Source organism: Limulus polyphemus, unplaced genomic scaffold (assembly GCF_000517525.1).
Source record: "Limulus polyphemus unplaced genomic scaffold, Limulus_polyphemus-2.1.2 Scaffold156, whole genome shotgun sequence".
In the NCBI taxonomy this organism is placed as follows: Eukaryota; Metazoa; Arthropoda; class Merostomata; order Xiphosura; family Limulidae; genus Limulus; species Limulus polyphemus.
In genome coordinates, this window is record NW_013665766.1 from 765,186 (window position 1) to 785,982 (window position 20,797).

Below are 20,797 nucleotides of genomic sequence, written 5' to 3' on the forward strand. Positions count from 1 at the left end.
GTTTTTTTGTGAGTGGTTAATGAAAGTGTTCCCAAACGCGACATTAATTTCTTGACTACCTAATAAATATTCTCCAATAACGGTTGTGATAAAGGTAGATTTGTGCGGTGTAAATAACTTGCTGTTGTTAGAAAGATACATTGACCTCTTTATTTTTATTTCATACATATATATATGAAGTTTCCTGTTTAGGTTTGTCATCGTTCTTTTAATTCCTAGATCTTAACTGTTAGGATGTCTGTCATGGAAGTTTACAAGGGACACATTATTACAGTAAAACTGTTAATTAGACTTAACATAGCGATTGATTTTCATGGTTTTCCTGCTTAAATACGTTAACTGATTTTTTTATAGAAATTTCGCATGGTCTTTTCTACCAATTACATAACAGCTACAACGTTTGTCAGGAAGACCTATAAGGCATATATCCTTAAACCTTAACTGTCAAACTGTAGCTTAACTCTTATATTGAATGTCAGGGATGGCTTCAATGTGTATATATTGCTGTAGCTTAACAGTTATAATGCTTGTCACGGAGGACTTCAATGTATATATTGCTGTAGCTTAACAGTTATGATGCTTGTCACGGAGGACTTTAATGTATACATTGCTGTAGCTTAACAGTTATAATGTATGTCAGGGATGGCTTCAATGTATATATTGCTGTAGCTTAACAGTTATAATGCTTGTCACGGAGGACTTCAATGTGAATTCTTTGACTTAGCCCTTGTTCCAACGCAATCATTTGAAAATAACCCAAACTACCGATCGAAATGTTTGATCAGTGCAGAAACAGCACGAGATAGAAAAAGGAAACAAGAGACAAGTTTAAATGATCATTATTGTGAGTCAAACCATATACTACATTTCAGGTAAAGTATATAATATTTCTTCACATGTACATGTAATAAACGAATCCTCGAAAAACATGATTTTCAATAAGACGATATATATGGTTGTCTAAATCGTGTTATATTCCCTAATACTGATGTTAATCATTCCATCACAACTGTTCATGAGGTGAAGCGAGAAATCCATATTCTATTTTTTTTCCAACTGATATCTTGACTTCACTAATGTTCCACTTGACAAGTCACGTGCCAGTGAAGAAATTAATGAAAAGGTGTTCAATTTAATGGTTTTAATTTTATTTCTTTTCGCGTTTTTTTGGTTACAAACGTTTACTGCAATTACAACAGCTCCAGATTTAACTAAATATTGAAAAACGAAATCCTGGCTTCGAGACGGATATCAACCGTTCAGCATTAACTAACATACTAATTTTTTTCACTACTGATTGCTTTGGTATAATAAAACTTCTGGAGCTTCATGGCAGAGGGTTTAGCACAACAATTGGTTTTATTCAAAAAAGTTAAAATCTGATTTTGACGACTTGAGTCCATTGTAAACAAAGAGAAGTGTGTGTTTTCTTATAGCAAAACCACATCTGCTGTGTCCACCGAGCCTCTGATCTTAGCGTAGTAAATCCGAAGACTTACCAATCTCCCACCGGGGACAAAAAAGAAAAGTTAAAATCTGATTTTTGACGACTTGAGTCCATTGTAAACAAAGAGAAGTGTGTGTTTTCTTATAGCAAAACCACATCTGCTGTGTCCACCGAGCCTCTGATCTTAGCGTAGTAAATCCGAAGACTTACCAATCTCCCACCGGGGACAAAAAAAAGAAAAGAAAATTAAACTATAGTCTTAATATTTTTTTTGATATCTATAAATACCTTCTACTTAAGATAGCTGAACACATTTGATAATTTTCTTCACATTAAATTTGACGATTATTTCTCGATGGGGAAGAAAATTCGATAGCCTTTTAAAGACAGCGAACCACGTCATTGAAACGCTAATTACATAATATTCCAATAATAATATCATATATACATAATTTGTTATAAAATGGAGCAGTTTGAGCTGGGAAAGCTTTTTTCTTTAAAACACTGTTACATCTAGCTTACTTATCTATCCAACCATTTGAGTTTTATTCGAAACTTCTGAACGGTTTGCACGTTATTTGAAGTAAAGCAATCTCAAAATATGCCATCTTCCAAATGCATCTGCCAATATCCCTGATACAGTCCATTATCATCACACAACCCTTTATTGAAACTGCAGTCGTTTACATACTTATGATGCTACTAAAAGTGATTTGCTCCTCAATAAAATTTCTTTTAATTCTTTGCCAGTCGCACCTTGCCAGTAGAGGAGTAAACCCGCATTGCCAGCAAGAAGAAACTACCAAAGGCCAAGGCAGCTGCGTGATGTTAAGTTATTACTTATATTAATCATTATAACGCGCCGCAATACCCATTAGTTGTAGAAATGGCGTTAGAACGGTTAGTTTTGAAATCTGTAATTTTATGAAACATACGTTCTGTTTAAATTAATACTTTACGTTTCCAGTGACATTATTTTGTATAGTAAGTTTTAGCATTTAGAAACTTAAACATCTGATAAGGCTAGTTAAGCGCAAGAGTAATTAAAGATAATTTACAAACCTCACCCTGCTTAAGAGCTTCGTGGTGTGTAAGCTAAGCATTACATAAAAGCAATGATTCAAGTTTCCGGACTGGGAGTGGCCGAGTAATTAGCATGACGGACTATGGTTCTGAAGGTCCATGGTTAATGTCCCTTTGCCGCAAAATCGCATTCTGCATTTTGGGGCAATAGAATCATTATAAGAGTGACGGTTAAATCATACTATTCGTTTAGAGTAGACCAAGAGTTGGCGGTGGGTGTTATAGAGTATCTGTCTTCCCTCTTATCTATCAGTTAAAATTAGGAACGGCTAGAGCAGATAACTCTTGTATAGCTTTGAGCGAATATCTCAAAGCGAACAACGGTATACAATGATGAGTCCCAGATTTTACTTTCAGTTTCTTACTGCACAGTCTTTGATTATCTGTTTATTTGATTCTAAGCACCAAGCCACACAATAGGCATTCTTTGCCCTGCCCACTACAGTTTTTGGCGTTATAAGCCTTCAGACTTAACGCTGAGCCACTGAAAGTCAAGACATATTACCACTATAGAAAATTGTTCTATAAGATATCTCATTTACTGAAACACTTTAAAAAGGAATAACGAATATCATCATAACTTCGCGAAAGTATACAGGAAGAATAACTAATAAAAGTCAGAACATGGCCTAAGGTTGAAGGTCGAGGATAAAAAGTTCGAGACCTGATTCGCCTGAACAGACCCTGCTCTTTCAGCTGTTATAAAAGTGACGGTCAATCTTTATTCGGTTGAAATAGCTTGTTAAAGTCCTAATGGCGGAAGATGCTGCTGACTGATTACCTTCCCACTTGTCAGTAATTCAAAACTAGGGACGGTTATAGCTGTATTTTAAAGTTCTCTGACCTCAATGCTTAGCGCACACTCGAATAAGGTGTCTTTCAGGTAGAAAATTCTGTTTTAAAGTTCAAATACTAATAAACTCTTTAACTTAAACATTTTCTGTTTTAGTTAATGAAGCCCCCAGTGGCACAGAGGTATGTCTGCGCTTAACTTCAAACAAATAGTTAATGACATTAATGCTGCTGTTCATTTTGTATACAGATGTACATATATTAGTAAGTGTAATAATGATAAATAAAAGTAAAAGATCATTAAAAGTAAATAAATATTTTAACTAATGACCCGAAACTGATAAAAAAAATATTTGTCATTAAGAAAAACTATTGAAAACTAGCTATAATAAGAGTGCATTAATACGATTGTGTTTTAATACTACAGATTATTGGGTACGCCATTTTAATTCCAAAAAATGCATCCATATTTTGTTAGAAGGTAAAATTAAAGAAAAACATCAGAGAAAAACAGTGAGAACATGAAGAATTAGATCGCCATATAAGACAACCAAATCTAAACTTAATATACATATATATGAACTGGTTTTTTACACATCAGCATTTTCTAAAATCAGGTAAACATTTAAAGTTACGATGGGACTTAGTGTATCTAAAAACATGTTGTCGTCAAGCTAGAAATTCGCGTATTACTCGTTTTCTTGTTTTTTCGAAGATCACGGTACACGGTTTACAGTACGTATGTATAAACACGTAGAACTGCTATGCATTCTTTTACAGTGTTTTAAACCAAACGGAGGAAAAAAGAAGTTATTTAGGTTAATTCTGTGTAATCTGTTTTGTTTAAATGTTGTTATTGTAATCATTGGCTATCAGTCCGAGTTTAGAGCAATGTTAATTTACTAGATTAATTTTGTAGAAAATGTTAAACATTATTAGATAAAGAGTTCATATATTGTTGTTCTTAAGTTTAAGTTGGGAGTTGTGTTAATAATAAAATAAAATCCAAAAGCGACATTTGCTCAGTTCAAATCTTCATCTAAAATATTTTATAGCACTTTCAAAACTGTTTCCTTGCGATAACTCTAAAGTAACTAAAGCTGTAATACGTTGTTTTTTTTCTTGTACATTTGAACAGCGCAATTGTAAATCATAATTCTTCGAATTTATTTTCTCTTATTTTGTTGATTAATAATTTTAACATATGATAACCAGGATTAAAGAAATACACTATGGATAGATTATGTAACTAAACCTAACAGATTTAGTTTCTCGTTAAACACAAAACTACAAAATGATCTATTTGTGCTCTACCCGCCACGGTATCGAAACCAGATTTTTAGCGTGAAAAGTCCTCGTACTCACCGCTGAGCCGCCGGGGTGGAAGGGGGGGGAGAAGGATGTTTATAGCCGACTTTCAAATTTAAAGGATACAAAAGGTAATCCAAATAAAAATGCTAGAAAACGAAACGGAGATTGATGAAGGAAAATAGCGTGTTCAAAAATATATTATTTTCAAGAGACAAGTTTCTAGAACTCAAGAACTGTGATTACCTCATTTTTTATGTTCGTTTGTCGTATCTGTACAAACATTAAACACCAGATATTTGTAGCTTTTTTTTATCGGAGGTATTGCTATCTGAAGAGAAAGATAAAGATTTAATCGAACATTTAAGTTCCCAAAACAATTTAACTTAAATCCAAGCTACTTCTCTTAACATGACCCTTGAAAAGGGTCAGTAATTGCAAAGCTTAACATGTAAAGTAGATCAACTGATGAAGTCTTACTCATTAAGTGCGATGGATGGAATGCATTGTTAAAGAGTTAAAAGTTTTACATTAAAATATATTACATTTCTCTTCTTTCCCTTTCTGCACTGTTTCTCCAGTGCAGGAAACTCCTAATGAAGCCATAAGACGAAATAATCTGTAACAAAACAAAATATTCAGCTGATAAATCTCGTGGATTTTTGTAGTTAATGTGTTGAAAGGCTCATAAGGGCAGTATATTAACGAATGTGTTTATTTCAACAGTCTGGTGATCTTTCTAATGCGGAACTTCGAATTCTAACCAATCAACTGGATAAAATACGTTATCGAGGTATGTTTGAAAAGTTTGATTTTTCATTTAGTTAGCATTATTCTACTCAGAAACTGAAAGGAACTTAAAACACACTCACACGTGTGCAAAAAAAAAGTCCCTTATTATGTGTAGTAATTTTGTAGTAATTGCCATTTGATTTACGTTTCTTTATTAACAATAAACAACTTTATGATCGTCTTACAACAGCAAGTTCGTTAAATAAATTAAATGCTATTTCCAATTATTTTTTTATCAATAAAGATATGTTTTAGGTTTTATGAAATTTTCAGATATGCATTATTTCACTTATAAATATCACGAGAAATTGTCATTTATGAAACTCGTATTAATAAAAGTAAACAAATAATGTGGAAGAATTAATGATGTAAAATAACTCGTAGAAAACACCCAAGTCATGAATTTTAAAAATGTTTCCTTTAGAAAAAGATATAACGAAATATAAGTGCGATTGCTCTTTCAAAAATTACATTTAATTTTTGTTTCTGTCTTTGTAGGAGAGTTCCATCTTTGTATAAACAAAAATAATAATGTTGTGTAAATTTATTTGATATATTTAGAAATGTATAAATCATTGCGAATGGTCGAGTAGTGCTCAGTGACTAGCACGCTGGAGCTGAGGTTGCGTGGTTCGCGTCCCGTTACCGCCGAAAACGAAAAAAGAGTGTTATGCACTTTTATGCTGTAGTTGCATTAAACGAATGACTGTCAAATAACAAAAATAGCCCAAAAATTGGTGGTAGATCGTATTGATGAAGACGTTTTACCTCTGGGTTATCACTTTAAAATTAGGGACAGCTAACCTTTTGGTAGATGAAACTTTTAAATTATTACGAAGTGTTATTTTGACACGCGTGTGTGCCAACTTGCAGAGTTGGCCATATATTGACTTTACAATATAATATTTGGTAATTTAAGTCAATGAAGACGCTCATTTACAGTAAATCTTTGATAAACTATTCAAACAATGACATTCATTTAGCATTTTTAGTTTATATATTACACAAAAAGCACCTTTTTCTTGTTGATATTTATACATTTTGGTGCCTCCGCTAAAGGGAATCAACCAAGTGTTTCTTTAGATAGATGTGCCATTTTAGCCTAATACATTCCCTAGTACTCTCTTTAAATTTTGGTTTTATGCGACTATATTCAGACCAGTTCAGTTGAGCTGCATACTTCTAATTGATAGTTACAAAACAAGTTTAAACTTTCTTAATGATTTCAAAATAAAGTGTACGTTAAATTCAAGCTTTCCGTATGACATCTGTATGAAGTGTGGGTGATCTTTCTTACCCTCTTTTCACTTTGTAATAATCAGAAACTAATGTTCTACTCAATGTTTTAAAACAAACAAATAACAACTGTTCAAGAGTCCTCTTATTATTAGTAATGTTCATAATTTTTGTATTTCGACAAAAGAAAATAAATATTACAAAAGAAATCCTAAAACTTGTAAAGGAAAATGATATAGCAATCGGTTTTGGAACTAGGTATGCATCAGTTTTGGCTGTTTTTCTTTCTTTAGAGCTATATACTATAAACACTTTCAGGAGCACACTAAAAAGTTTGGATTTAAAAGAATTGGCTTCTTTATATTACACTGAGATCGTTTTTCTCACCTGTCGTTTTTCTCATCTGTCGTGTTTTTCACATGTTTACTATCAGTTCATCACTTGCAAAAAGGTAGAAAAAACTAGCGATACTAATGTATGCAAAATGTATGTTTTTAGGTTGTGTATTAATGTAAACAATTTCGATGGTTATCATGTCCTTCATTTGAATTTTCCTTATTCTATCATTTCCACGCACACCATTTAAGCTACGCTTTCTTGCAAGCATTATGTGTTGGATCGATAAATTCTGGTCTATTTTTAGGTCTAATTTTACGCTGTCAGACAAACAAACTCACGTAGACGTAAGTTTATTTATTAAAACTACACTACGTAACTATATTTAAACTACACGAAAGTGGACAATAAAGTATAGTAATTGTATTTATAATAATGTACAGAGTGTGAAACAGTTATGAGCGTTCAGTGTATGACACGGGTTTTACGAATTGAAACAAAGAAACTCTCACAAATATAGAATAAAACCGTAGTAAAGAAAAAAATAGTTAAAAAATATGTACAGCAGTCTGTCAGACGAACCGAAGCTACATTATTGCAAAGTAACGTAAATGTAAAGTTGTAATGAGAGCAGTCTTAGCTGATAATGCAGAAACGTCTGAATGCGTGTTCACAAAGTGATTAGCATATGATTTTCAATGAACTGCGCATGCGTATTTTAGACTTAAATAAGTGGGAGAAATCCCTTAGGAATTGTATTTAGTGTAATGTTCATTTTTTGGAAAATTATCCACGAGTTAAGTGTTGTTTGTGTGAAATACTTTGCAAATAAAAAGACTAAAGTTGAGATCGAAACCAGTCGTCACGTGATTACAACGACACTGTGCCATCGTGTAGCATACTCGTTGTAATAAAGGTTTGACTAAGCAAAAAAAAACAGGTAAGAAGATTGTAAATGGAAAAGCCGATATGTAATCCGAACTCCTCGGACAAAGGCTTTTCTAACTATATGAGATTTGTAGCCTTTGATCGAGAAATTTGTGAGAAAAGTTCCGGACAGACAAACGCCAGCATATTATTTAAATAGATTGTTAAACATCGTTATAAATCAAATCAGCTGACCTAGAGTTACAAAAACTGGGAAAGATATAACTGTAGCGTTTTTAAGATACCTACATAACTGTTCTTAACAAGCTGATTACAAATCACTCTAATGTATTTTCAACTATAGTAAATGTTGTTTCTTAATTCACATGAGCGAATACGGAAAGAAAAACATCTGAAAATTGTTCATGTATATTGGGAGTTATAAGTTAGGCCTACATATTGTGATGCATTGATTTTTTATGCTATCTTGGTCAACATAAAAGTATGGTTTGCCAAACAACATTTAATCTTCACTATTTACTGTGGTAACAAAATTGTCGAAGGGGATTTCTCTTTATTTGCGATCTAAATTTTCTGAAAAGAAAAGTTAAGATGTGTTCAAAAAGCGTAGCAACCTGTAAAGTAAGTATCCACCGTCCTTAAAAGGGTTAGAGAACCTTTACTAATATTATCATTTACAGAAGTTCACATCAAAGCAAAAGAGATAAATATTTGACCTAGGAGTTTACTTCGATTGAGCGCAAACCTGCCCAATGGAGCATCTGCACTATCCCCACCTCTGGAAATGAGTACCGAGTTTTAACGTTATAAGTCCTCGAGCCTAGTCTTAGGCCATTAGAGAACCATTTTCATAGTTTTTCAGCTTAGTAGCTTCATCCCACGTAGTTTGAAATATTTATTAAAACTAATCCATTTTTTTATCTTTTGATGTTAAATTTTCTGGTAGGATTTAAGAAATCAATTTTTGCTTTGTGTTTCATAAGATGTACTCCTGTTCAGGAAGTGGATGTATTTTACTTGTAAAAACAACATTATTAACAGGGATACAAAACTCGTTACTTAGAAACATATTCATAGCAGTATAACTTTAGTTGATGGCTATATTAACAACCATGCGAATCCAACGATTCTACTTGCATATCTCAGCCTTATTGAAGCTTAACTTAAGTAGTTTCTAGTACCTTTCGGTACCCTTTCCTGGCTAAGTAACTCAGTAGACTTTATTCATTGGCTGAAGAATAAAGAAATGCATTATCAACATTTACCTGCGTTACAGAGTATAACATCTCTTATTTACAAGCAATGAAACTCTCGAACAGGTACAATAGGTACTTTACATTCCTAAGTAAAGCATTTTGGTCTCATCATACATTTCACTAATGACTGAGATAATTTCATAGTACAGTCTAGGTATCAAAATTATTCTTGTTCTAGGTGAAAAATAGAGACAATGCATAAAAAAAGACATGATCTATATACATATGGGATTAGCGTTCATGTTTCATAGAGATAAAATAAATGTGGCAATTTTTCTTACAAAGAGAGATAAAAGTCAGTTGCCCCAATTCCCATCATATTGTTACCGATGTGGAAATAGTATTGTACTTTCTTTAGCACGGAAAGCCCAGGTCTGGCATGGCCAGGTGGTTAGGGCGACTCGCAATCTGAGGGTCGCGGATTTGAATCCACGTTCAACCAAACATGCTTGCCCTTTCACCTGTGGGGCCGTTATAATGTGACGGTCAATCCAAATATTCGTTGGTAAAAGAGTAGCCCAAGAGTTGGCGGTGAGTGGTGATGACTAGTTGCCTTCTCTCTAGTCTTTCACCTCTAATTTAGAGACGAATAAGGCAGATAGCCCTCGTGTAGCTTTGCGCAAAATTCATAACAAACAAACAAACGGAAAGCCCGATGTCCATTCCCAATTCAACATGTTTATTAAATGTGAAGTTTGATTGTACTTATACATTGGAACAACCAACTTTCGTGTCGCTCCATATGTGTATACCAACCACTACTGCAGTGTTTGTGAACTTTGTATTGGATTTTTCCGCTACTCACGGATATCAACCTTTTATTTCACCTTGAAAAACACTTTGATGGTTGCGTGGAAAGCGGAGACTATCCTTTCAACCATATAGGCTATAATTTCAAATGTCCGTATCACCGTTAACAAATGGGCAGGAATTTTTAGGGCTTAGTTTACTTCTGAAAACATACACACATGTGCGTCCACTGTCACTCTTCTTCCGATGATCCATTACGTTAAATTGAAGATCCATCCGCCCTTTTTTATATCGTTATTACAATCGCCAGTAGCTCAGTAAAACATTTCTATCCACCCGTTTTTCAGTCTCCGTTGTTGGAGATTTTTGGAGAATTAAGTCCGCTGACTGCCTCTTGGTGATGGCTGACTGGTCCATTTTGTTGATGACATCTTCCATCACTTTTGACCATCCTGTTCGCTTGCACATATAGTCACTTTTCCTTCAGGTTTATGGTTCATTTTTTCAACGTTCTGATGCTATTCATTTTCTTTAAAATGAAGAGAAATACTTTTAAGTCTTGTGTATCTAAGCTCAAAAATGCTATATATGCACATAAGCACCAGACAAACAAAAGGATTTACTTCCTCGAAAACCACGCATCATAAATAATACTGTTAGAGGTGCATAAGTTTTAGTTTGATTCAGTTTTATTGTTGTCGGTAGTAGTTAATTAACCCTAGTGGCTCAACGGTTAGTGGGAGTTGTTAGAACCCTAAAAAAACTCGGTTTTCAGAGCACAGATAATCTATTGTGTGGCTTTGTGCTTAACGAACAACAAACAAATCGGAACAGACATTCACCTGACCATCTAAAGCTGTAAGTATTCACAAAACAGAATACCAAATAACCTTCATATCTCTCCATTAAGTGTGAAAAACATCCAACTTAAGATGGGTTATTACGTAATATAGTTCTGTGTTCAAATAGTTTGTTAGTAGTAACTTATAATTTAAAAATGACTCGAAATAAAATTATTCATACGCTTTGTTATAAAAATCTTTGAACACTAGAAGAGACTCAGCAATCTTCGAACAGGCAAAACTGATTAGAGTTGAGATTGGAGTAAAGAATCATATCCGTATGTTGTTTGCTGCCATTTAGCGCAAATCTACTCAATCGGCTGTTTGCGCTCTGTCCACCACATAAAATCGAACCTCGGATTTTAGCGTTATAAGTTAACGATAACCCATCGAGGGACAGTTCCGAATGTGAAGTACATAAAATTAAATCAATTGTACTATATTTCGAAGAGGTGTATATGTAGTCAGTCATAATTTATATTTCATGAGGTTCATTTTGGTTTAAAGTTACAATACAGGAATTATTTGATTAACAAGAGTTATGTTGTTATCGTTGAGGATGAAAATAGTTTTTTATATATAGAATTAATAAAGCCAAAGAAGAGAATTAATTCAGTATATCTTTAAAACATACACGCTAATGTTGTCTTTAAAACTCCCCCTACTCTTAAAAACATTTTTCCTTTATCAAAAAACCTCGCATGGAAAAAAAGTGGCTTAAGACATTAAATGTCAGAACTTCAAATATTTTTGTTTCTTTGAAGTTAAGAACAAAGCTACACAATGGGCTATCTCTGCTCTGTCCACCACGGGTATCGAAACCCGTTTTCTAGCGTTGTAAGTTCGCAGACATACCGCTGTGCCACTGAGGGGCGAACTTCAAAGAGAAAATAGTGATAATAATACAGTTAAATCAGCGGTAGCCAAAGATGCAAGGGTTTAGTCACATCCTCAAATATGACGACATAGAACTCGTCGACAGGGATTTCAACAGAAAATAGTGATAATAATACAGTTAAATCAGCGGTAGCCAAAGATGCAAGGGTTTAGTCACATCCTCAAATATGACGACATAGAACTCGTCGACAGGGATTTCAACATGACAAAAATAAAAATAAAATACGACATTGGGAGTGCGACACACACCTTTGGAACTCCCGAATGGATAAATCACAATTATGACCATCCACTGAACATCGCTTTTAATTCCCTCTTTCAGAATAATATTGAACGGTTCGTACGATAGATCTCACACATTTAGTGAACAATGAATAATAACAAGAATAATGACATTTAACCCGTAGTTCCGAAAGACGCTTCCATTCTAAAAGTTGTTTCTGTGATATTTTATCTAATATTAACCTTAAGCCCCCTCAGTGGCTCATCGGTAAGTCTGAAGTCTTATAAAACCGGGTTTTGATACCTGTATCGGGCATAGCACAAACAACAGCGTAGTTAGGCTTAAGCCAATTAAATTGTTTCACATAAAGACGCTAGCATTGGAATCAGGGTTTGCAATAGTACCAACTGTACCAGGTTGCTGTTACCGGTATGGTACTCGAGCATCTCTAATCATGTGACTTGAGCAGTTAGAAATTCAACTATTATTCCCGTGTGTTCTCGTGGGAAAATATTTTTTCACATCAAATCAAATTGTTAATTATCTATAAGCCCACATGGTATGACGACTATGCCAATGAATCACTTGAAATCTAGGCTTTCTATTGGTTATAAAATTAATGTTTGTCGGCCTAAGAAAAATCTATTAGCAATTTGTAAATTAGAGCATGTCAGAGGTAGGAGTAGAAAGTAGTTTCTGATTTTTCATTGATTGCTCTTTAGCCCCATAAGGTTGAATAATATAAAAATATAACTTCAAAATATCGATGATCAAATTATAGAGAATATTTTACGTTACATTTCATAGTTTTATAGAGGGGTGGAGAAAAAAAATCCAGAACAGGAGACCACTTAAGAATATATATCTATATTCTCTCACTAGGGGAATTTGAGGTTGTTTTTAAATATTTACTTATATAATTAAAACGTAAAACTTACACAATATTAAACTTTGATTTATTATCTATGGTTTGATACCACATTTATTTGTATACAATGATAATTAAATAATTGAATTAAATTTTGAATGTAACTCACTAAAACGTCGTGACATGCGCAGTTTGACCTGTCCACATGCTAAGGGTTAATTACGCACACCACGTTAATTACCTACCTAACGTGCAGTCAGTCACGTAGGCACATTCATGTTCTCTTCCAGAGCGTGGGAGTCACCAGTTTCCCATATTTCATGCAATTGCCGATTTTCACGGTGGGATTCGCTTATCGACTGAACTGTAAACTCAAAACTACCACATCAAACATTTATAATTCTGTGAAAATATCAGGGTAGGCGTTCGGTCAAAAATCCGAAGATGGAACATATGATAACAGATATTATTCTCAACATATGATACACTATAAACCAGTACAGGTACCTACAGTACTGACGACCCGGTACCGGTAGTGGTACCGACTGAAACCCTGATTGGAATTGGTAGCTTGCACCCAATATATCCACAAACAACGTGTGATGAAAATAAAAAAGTACCTGTGAATATTATATTACTTAATAATTATATTTTTTCTTTATGTAGACTCCAGAAGAGGACTAGAGTAATTTTAATAAAAGAATAAATTATAGAAAATCCTACAGGATGCTATTTTTTAATACATTAAGCATTTACATCAAAGTGGACAGTTTCAAAGCAAATTGTTCCTTTATTTATTTAAATAAGTGTACAATTGCATAATCAAATGACTTATCAATAAAAACCTTAATGGCTAAGGAACAACATCTGGACAGAATGATATAGCCGACTGTGTAGATTTGCATAAGAAAACAACAACAACAATGATTTGTGATAAACATATATGTATATATATCTAAACAAATTATAAAAGTCAATAATTATAATTTCATTGATATCAATTTGCTCTTTTTTTAACTTGCTCACTGACAACATTAAATGTCTCGTCATTCCTATCAATAGAGTACTGTTCGTAAATCAAGTCTTTTGAAGGTGAAACTTTCGGTAAACATTTTTCCCCGTTGTACAGGTTAAAAAGATTATGTCATTTTATGTAAAAGACGACAGGTATGTCGAATCTTATTGATTTCATAGACCAGCTATATCAGGCAATATACTGAAACTATTTTCTTGAAAGAAATATGTTTTAACGATACACGTTTAAACAGTATAATTTTAACAAATTGTAAGTGTACTTTTTTCTGAATCTGAAACCGACTCGTTAAAGTAAACTGTTCTAATTGGCCTGTTAAATATTCAAACATCTCCTTATGCCTGATTGCAGTTATACAATTAACTGCGTTGCTTAGTAAATGTGTTTAAAGACGTTTGAGAATGATTATGCTTTCATTTATCCAACTAACCAGACTTAATGTATCCATGTCTAGCTTTTAACGTGTTTTATTTCACAAGTGAAATTACAGTTAGATAGAGATTTGCATACAATTTTCAACTGTATTGTAACACGTAAGCAATCACGTCATATTTGTGTAAAAAACACAGAAACCGCTACACTTCTGTAACAAGCTACAATCTAAATTAGTATGAATTGGATTTTATTTCTCTCATGATCTTAAAATAAGGTCAAACATGCAGAAATTCTAGTCAATTTTAAAGATATTATTGAAAGACCATTACCACACAATCTCAGAATTGTCACTTTAGAAGATACAGACAAGATTAAAACAGGTATTAATTAATTGAAACAGGTATTAACTAATTAAAATAGGTATTAATATGAACACTTTTATAAGTTCTCAGGCTTACAGTAATGGAAATAATTATAGAAACATATAAGTGATACTCGTGCAAGAGCCTTGACATTTCAACACTGCGAACACTGGTTTCTATTTTAGCAGTGATAGGCTAGATGGAATGCAGCTAGTTAACACCACCCAATGCCAACTCTTGGGCTATTCTTTTACCAACGAATAGTGGAATTGACTGTCACATTATAACGCCTTCACGGGCCGAGTATGTTCGATAATGGGGATTCGAACACGCAACAGGTCGAGCGTCCTAATCACCAGACTGTGCCAGGCCCCGCCATAAATGGATTCAATCTACTATTACTTGGCATAGTATGATTGCCTGTATTTTTATAGGCTTTAGGCTCTTGTAGCACTTTCTAACTGGTTAGTTTAGTTTAGTTTGAATTTGGTAGTTGTTTCGATTTGAATCCTGGGACACGAACTCAGTTAGAATTCGGGGTACCAAGAAAACTAAGGGTGTTTAGAAATAGATTTCTCTTCCCACTTTCACTACTCAGACGCCGAGTAATCTATCCGGATAGTGCTTGAGTTTTGGGGCTGAAACGAGAAGGAAGAACACATTTCGTTATCACACTATATGTTATGACTGCACAAGTGAAAAGCAGACAGGCGGATGTGCCATGTTTAAGAGGTTTCTGCTAGGAGTAGGAAAGAGCGAACATTTTTCGGTTTTGATCGCTCCAGTTGCGAGCCGAGCACCATAATCATCAAGCTATGACAAAAATAATTATAATAAAGACATTAAACAAGCTTGAATGTAGTGAGATACAGATCCTTTTTCAATCAGAAACTTAAAACCTAAGCCAAATTGTTCGCTTGTTTTGATACCTGTGCAAAGTTACAAACGGGTTATTTGCGTTAGTTGCCTCATTTTGAAATGATAAACTAGAGGAAATGCAACTAATCAACAGCACCTACCGTCAACTTTTAGGCTACTCTAAAAGAAGTGAGAGTTCACCATACTCTTATAACGCCCTTACGGCTGAAAGGGCGATTATGTTCGGTTATAGGATTCCGCGACCTTCAGATTGCGAGCTGCGTGCCATAATCACAAGGGATGCTAGGTCAGTTACAGTCTAAAGACCTTATAACAGTCATAAAAACAAACCTTTATATATGAAAAAGAAACTGAAATATAAATATTACACGGAAGAAAGACATACTTATAAAGCATAATATACACTGAGCGTCATACCGTTTTTCAATCAAAACGGTATAGAAACGAGTCCTGAAACAGACATCGAAATAAAACAGAATGGCAGACTGAAATATGACTATTTTGTACAGAAAAAAATGCATATTTAACAAAAAGTAATAATAGCTTTATATAGAACATTAAGGAAAGAGAAAATGCACTAATATAGATTAGAAGTAAACATGGAATCTAGTATAAAAAAGTAGGTTTTAATATAGACATAACCAACACAAATAAAAACACAGACTGTCCTGAAAAAGTCGTTGAACAGGCAGAAAACTGATCTTAGTACAGAGAAAATATACACTCTAATGCAAACAGAAACTAGATTCCAAAACAAGCCTTCAAACAGGCAGCAAATTTATCTTAGTACAGAGAAAATACACTTCGATACAGACGAATTTATAGACCTCTAGAGCAAGTTCTCGAACAAATAGAAAACTGATCCTAATATATATTTCAAAACAAACAGAAACACAACCCCAAAACAAGCCTTCAAACAGGCAGTAAATTGACCCAAGTATAGATAAATCATGTTTCTCAATATTGATAAATAAAGAGAATTATAATGCAATCAGAACAACAAGATATTAGAAAGGCAGAAAATATAGACTCTAGGAAAGACAGAGAAATGTAAACTAATACAGACATTAGAACAGTTTCATGTCCACACTTGAAACAATCCATAAAATAATATGTAACACCTTTAGTCAGGAAAAGTTCTTAATGAATATTACGATAATGCTACTTATGTTTGGGTGGGATGTGACTGAATGGTTATCGTGCTCGGACTCTGAATTCGAGGATTTGAAAAAAAAACATGCTCAGCACTTTCAAGCATGGGTACGATATAATAGTGATGGTCAAATCACAATATTTGGTTAGAAAAGAGGGATCCAAGATGTGATGGTGGGTATGGTTGACTATTTATTAGCTCAAAATTATAGGCGGTTGTACACAAATAGCCCTTTATGTAGCGTTGCGCGAAAATTCTAGAAGAAACGAGCTATGTTAGTATATTAGAAAAAACTGCGACCTACTGGATTAAATAAATGTTCTTCAAGTTCTAAAATTATAAATGTTTATATGATATTTATATTTTATTTCGATATGCTTTGAAATAACACATTAGCTTGTTTTGTGTAAAATGAATGCCAAGTTCCATTACCAACGTAGTTACGCGTGTAATGGAGCTGTTCATAAACAATGCTTATAATTTTTATAGTTTATTATGATATTGAAGAGTTCCGTAAGTATAGTAATTTTCATTCATGATTAACGATGTGTTTTGAATAATTACTCGCCGTTAAGGATACATTTTGGTTGCGTTGTTAAGTAATCTTACTACGATATTTCTAGTGTTCTGTAATTAGCGTTTACGAGGTGGCTTTTAGTGTAAGCCAAAGTCACTGAGGGTTATTCAGTTTTATCGGCTTCTTTACTATTTCTAACGCTCTTCAATAACATTCTGCCCATCTAAGTATTAATATTTAACCTGTTGATGACGTGGTTCGCTGTCTTTAAAAGGCTACGAATTTTCTTACCCATAGAGAAATAATCGTCAAATTTAGTGTGAAGAAAATTATCAAATATGTTCAGCTATCTTAAGTAGAAGGTATTTATAGTATCAAAAAGCTGGTGTCTCCTAGAAATTAACGCTAATCACACCTCTTCTTTGTCAACATTTCTTTCAGTAGTTTTTTTACCGAACTTGAGTAGAATAACAGGAACAAAATAGTTTTGTATACGTAAATACAAATCAGCTGATTACTTCGTTATATCTAAGCTCTTTTAGTCATTACAAACCACAGATATTTGTGTCTGTCGCTTTCTTAACTGAAAACACTCTCAACTCTATAATTTTTTATTGTTTTCCTTAACAAAGTTGTTTATATATATATATATATATATATGTTATATATTATGGTGATACTGGTTAATACAGTGCTTTAAGAACTGTAATTTTCCCATTCTCTAAATTCAGTCTCTGCCAAGAGTGGTAATTGTTTTCTCCTATCATAAGTTCGAAGAGAATCTCTAAACACTTCCGGGCTCAGTCAACTGATTGATTCTCCTAGATAACACAATCGTTTGGTGGTGCAAAAAAGAAACATTTCAGTAATTAAGCTTCGTCTTGTGAGTCTCATTGTATAATAAGGAGTCGTTTTTACGTAGGAAGATCTTCAATGTTTCATAAAGTATGGTATTTTTGATGAAACACAGGTTACTATTCAAAGCTTGAATATAAATAAATAAATAATATATACTCGTACTCAATAGACGTTTACCTATGACTTCAAAATAGGTAAATAGCCATTACATTACAGTTTGGTTAAATGTAAAGCTCTTCCTTGTCATAAGTGCATTGCAAGCGTGCATATAGAATGCTTTATCTAATAAATATGATTCTTCTTGGTTTCTATTCTTAATAATTTATTGAGAACTCTGAAAGATCACTTGATAAATTTAAACCAACATACAGACTGTAAAAAAATGACGACAGAAAGTAGTCAAACAACCTTAAATTACAAATAAAATATTTCGTTAAAATTTTCAAGTGTGACTTTTGTTAATTTTCTTTTTCATTTTCGTATAAATAAATCTTATATTAAAGAAAAGACTAAACTACCCTCAAAATATGAATTACACAGCTTTTTTGAAGAATATAGTCATGTAAAATATGAAATTGTATTACTTAGACGTATATTAGATTACAGTAAAAGGCTAAGTAAAAAAGCTTATGATTAAGCATACTATCGTCTTATTCTCTCTAGACTTCTGAGTTTACTAACTTTGCTTCTGTGTTTTCATCTTAATTACGTCATATGATGCCTGCCTTGTGTAAAACGCCACTTAAAACTTACCCAATTAGAACTTTAAATTCAATACTAAACAATATTTTTGTTAATTTATGTTGCTGTTTTCATCAGGGCAGAAAGCACACATTGGCCACCTGTCCGTCCGCGAGCTTCTTCCCGAAACTGATTTTTACATTACTTATGAAGGCTCAACAACACTTCCCGGATGCTACGAGACCATAACATGGATTATCATGAACAAACCGATATACATCACCAAACAACAGGTGAGGAGTTATTCGTGTTACTAAAACCTTATGTAGTAAATTTGTTTTTCGATAAGTAATTATTTGTTGGAAATATTAGCTATTAGAATCTTACCTTATCCTTTCGGAAGCTTACATTATCGAATTAAAGGAAGCATTGTTTATTAAAACTCAAGGAAGATAATTTGAAAATAGTTATGAACTGTATTAGATGTTACTTCTTTAAAGTTGTAAGCTGTTTTAGCTAGAAATGTAGTTTGCTTTAACAAATACAGAAATTCTGAATTCAGTTTATATCTATCTCCTGTCGTAAGGTCAGTGCTAACTCGTGAACACGATAAAATGTAATTTTAGCTTTGAAAAACTAACAAGAATAAACCCTGTTTATGGGTTTGAAAAAATTATAAACTCCAATGTGTTTCTTTAATCGCATCAGTTGGAAATATAGGCTTAACTTCGCGTGGTTTATATTCAAACTCGAAAATTTAATTTGATTTGTTTTGCATTTTTTCGTTTCGCTATGTCAAGTGAAAGTAAGTTAATTTAGTGACAAGATGTTATTAATAATTACATCTTAACTCAGATAACACTGAGAACTTCAAGTTCAGTGAGAGAAATAAAATTCAGAAAGTTTATATTGTATTATATTGGCCCAATACTTATGTTGACCCTCCTATTATCAATATATAAAACTGAAAAAAAGAACATGGGTAATATGATTTATGTGTTTATCGATTCTTGAATAAGGAAACATATTATGTTAATATAATTATAGGTAAGCAAAGAACGATTTATAAACACAAGGAAAAGTTTTATTGATGGTGGAATATACGACATGTTTCGACAGGTCATTGGTCTGTCTTTTTCAAGCATGATTAGTACCGAGCAATATAAGGTCTATATATCGTTACAAAGACAAAAGCACAGGGGTTAAATGTGAAGGAAATTGTGTCAGCAGGTTGACAGGACATAGGTAGAGGTTAAATCTGGTAAATTGAATAAACCTTGCCAAATACGGCTGGTGTTGAATTGGACTATTATTACGGTTTAGTTTGCTTTAATAATTTCTATAGTTTCTAAACATTCTTTCTTTTTTAGTTTATGGTTGTTGTAGGAGAAGAAATTCATCCCAAAGTATTTTCTGACGTGTTTCATATTGATAATATGTTAAGGCAGATATCTAGAACTCACTCGCTTCTACGCATGTGACATTTCCAAAATCAGATGAGGGTGGTCATTAATTATTTCTAAAATGTTGCTGATAACTTTTCACACAATTGCACATAGATATTACTTAATGTTATTCAGCTCAGTGTGAAACAGTTCGTTATCCCTCATTTATTTGTGAGCACTGTTAATTAAGATTTTAATCAGATAATAATGAACTGCTTCACTCTGCATCCCGCTAGTTAAGCAAACACACGTTGGAGTGCAGTGATATTGAGCCATCCAAGCAGCAGTTGGTGATCAGAAGGTTAAAGTATTTTTACACACGTCTAAAGTGGTATAATGTAATATCTTGACATAGAACTAATCTATGAGTGAGGTGGTGGTAGCAGGAATTACGTAATTTTGGATTTCTTGGCTTCAGCATGATTGTGAAAACTGTGATTTATCGTGCAGTTAGTAGATGTAGTATTAAACTGTTATTGGAAATAATACCATTCACAAGTTTGAAATGTAGAGGAAATAGAAACATGGCAGCAATAGATGAAATTTAGGCTAGGTTATTCTTAGATGCTGGTACATACCTCTTAAGTATATGATATATATATACATAAAATATTTGTGAAAAAATTAAGTCATTTTACATCATTAGAATGGAAAATGTTTGTGCTCTGTAAGCATATAAGTTATATTAATTTTTTTACTCAGGTTTTTCGGCCCGGCATGGCCAGGTGGTTAGGGTGCTCGACTCGCAATCTGAGGGTCGCGGGTTCGAATACCCG

At 33.3% G+C, this 20,797-nt stretch overlaps 1 protein-coding gene across 2 annotated transcripts in view; it reads left to right on the forward strand.

Moving 5' to 3' along the window:
* LOC106476489 (carbonic anhydrase-related protein 10-like) overlaps positions 1 to 20,797 on the forward strand; it is a 170,868-nt gene that overhangs the window by 131,471 nt on the left and 18,600 nt on the right. For both annotated transcript variants that reach the window (XM_022381324.1, XM_022381323.1), the window contains 2 exons: positions 5,357 to 5,423; positions 18,715 to 18,869. In XM_022381324.1, coding sequence (XP_022237032.1) covers positions 5,357 to 5,423; positions 18,715 to 18,869 — 222 coding nt within the window. The remainder of the gene's footprint in view (positions 1 to 5,356; positions 5,424 to 18,714; positions 18,870 to 20,797) is intronic.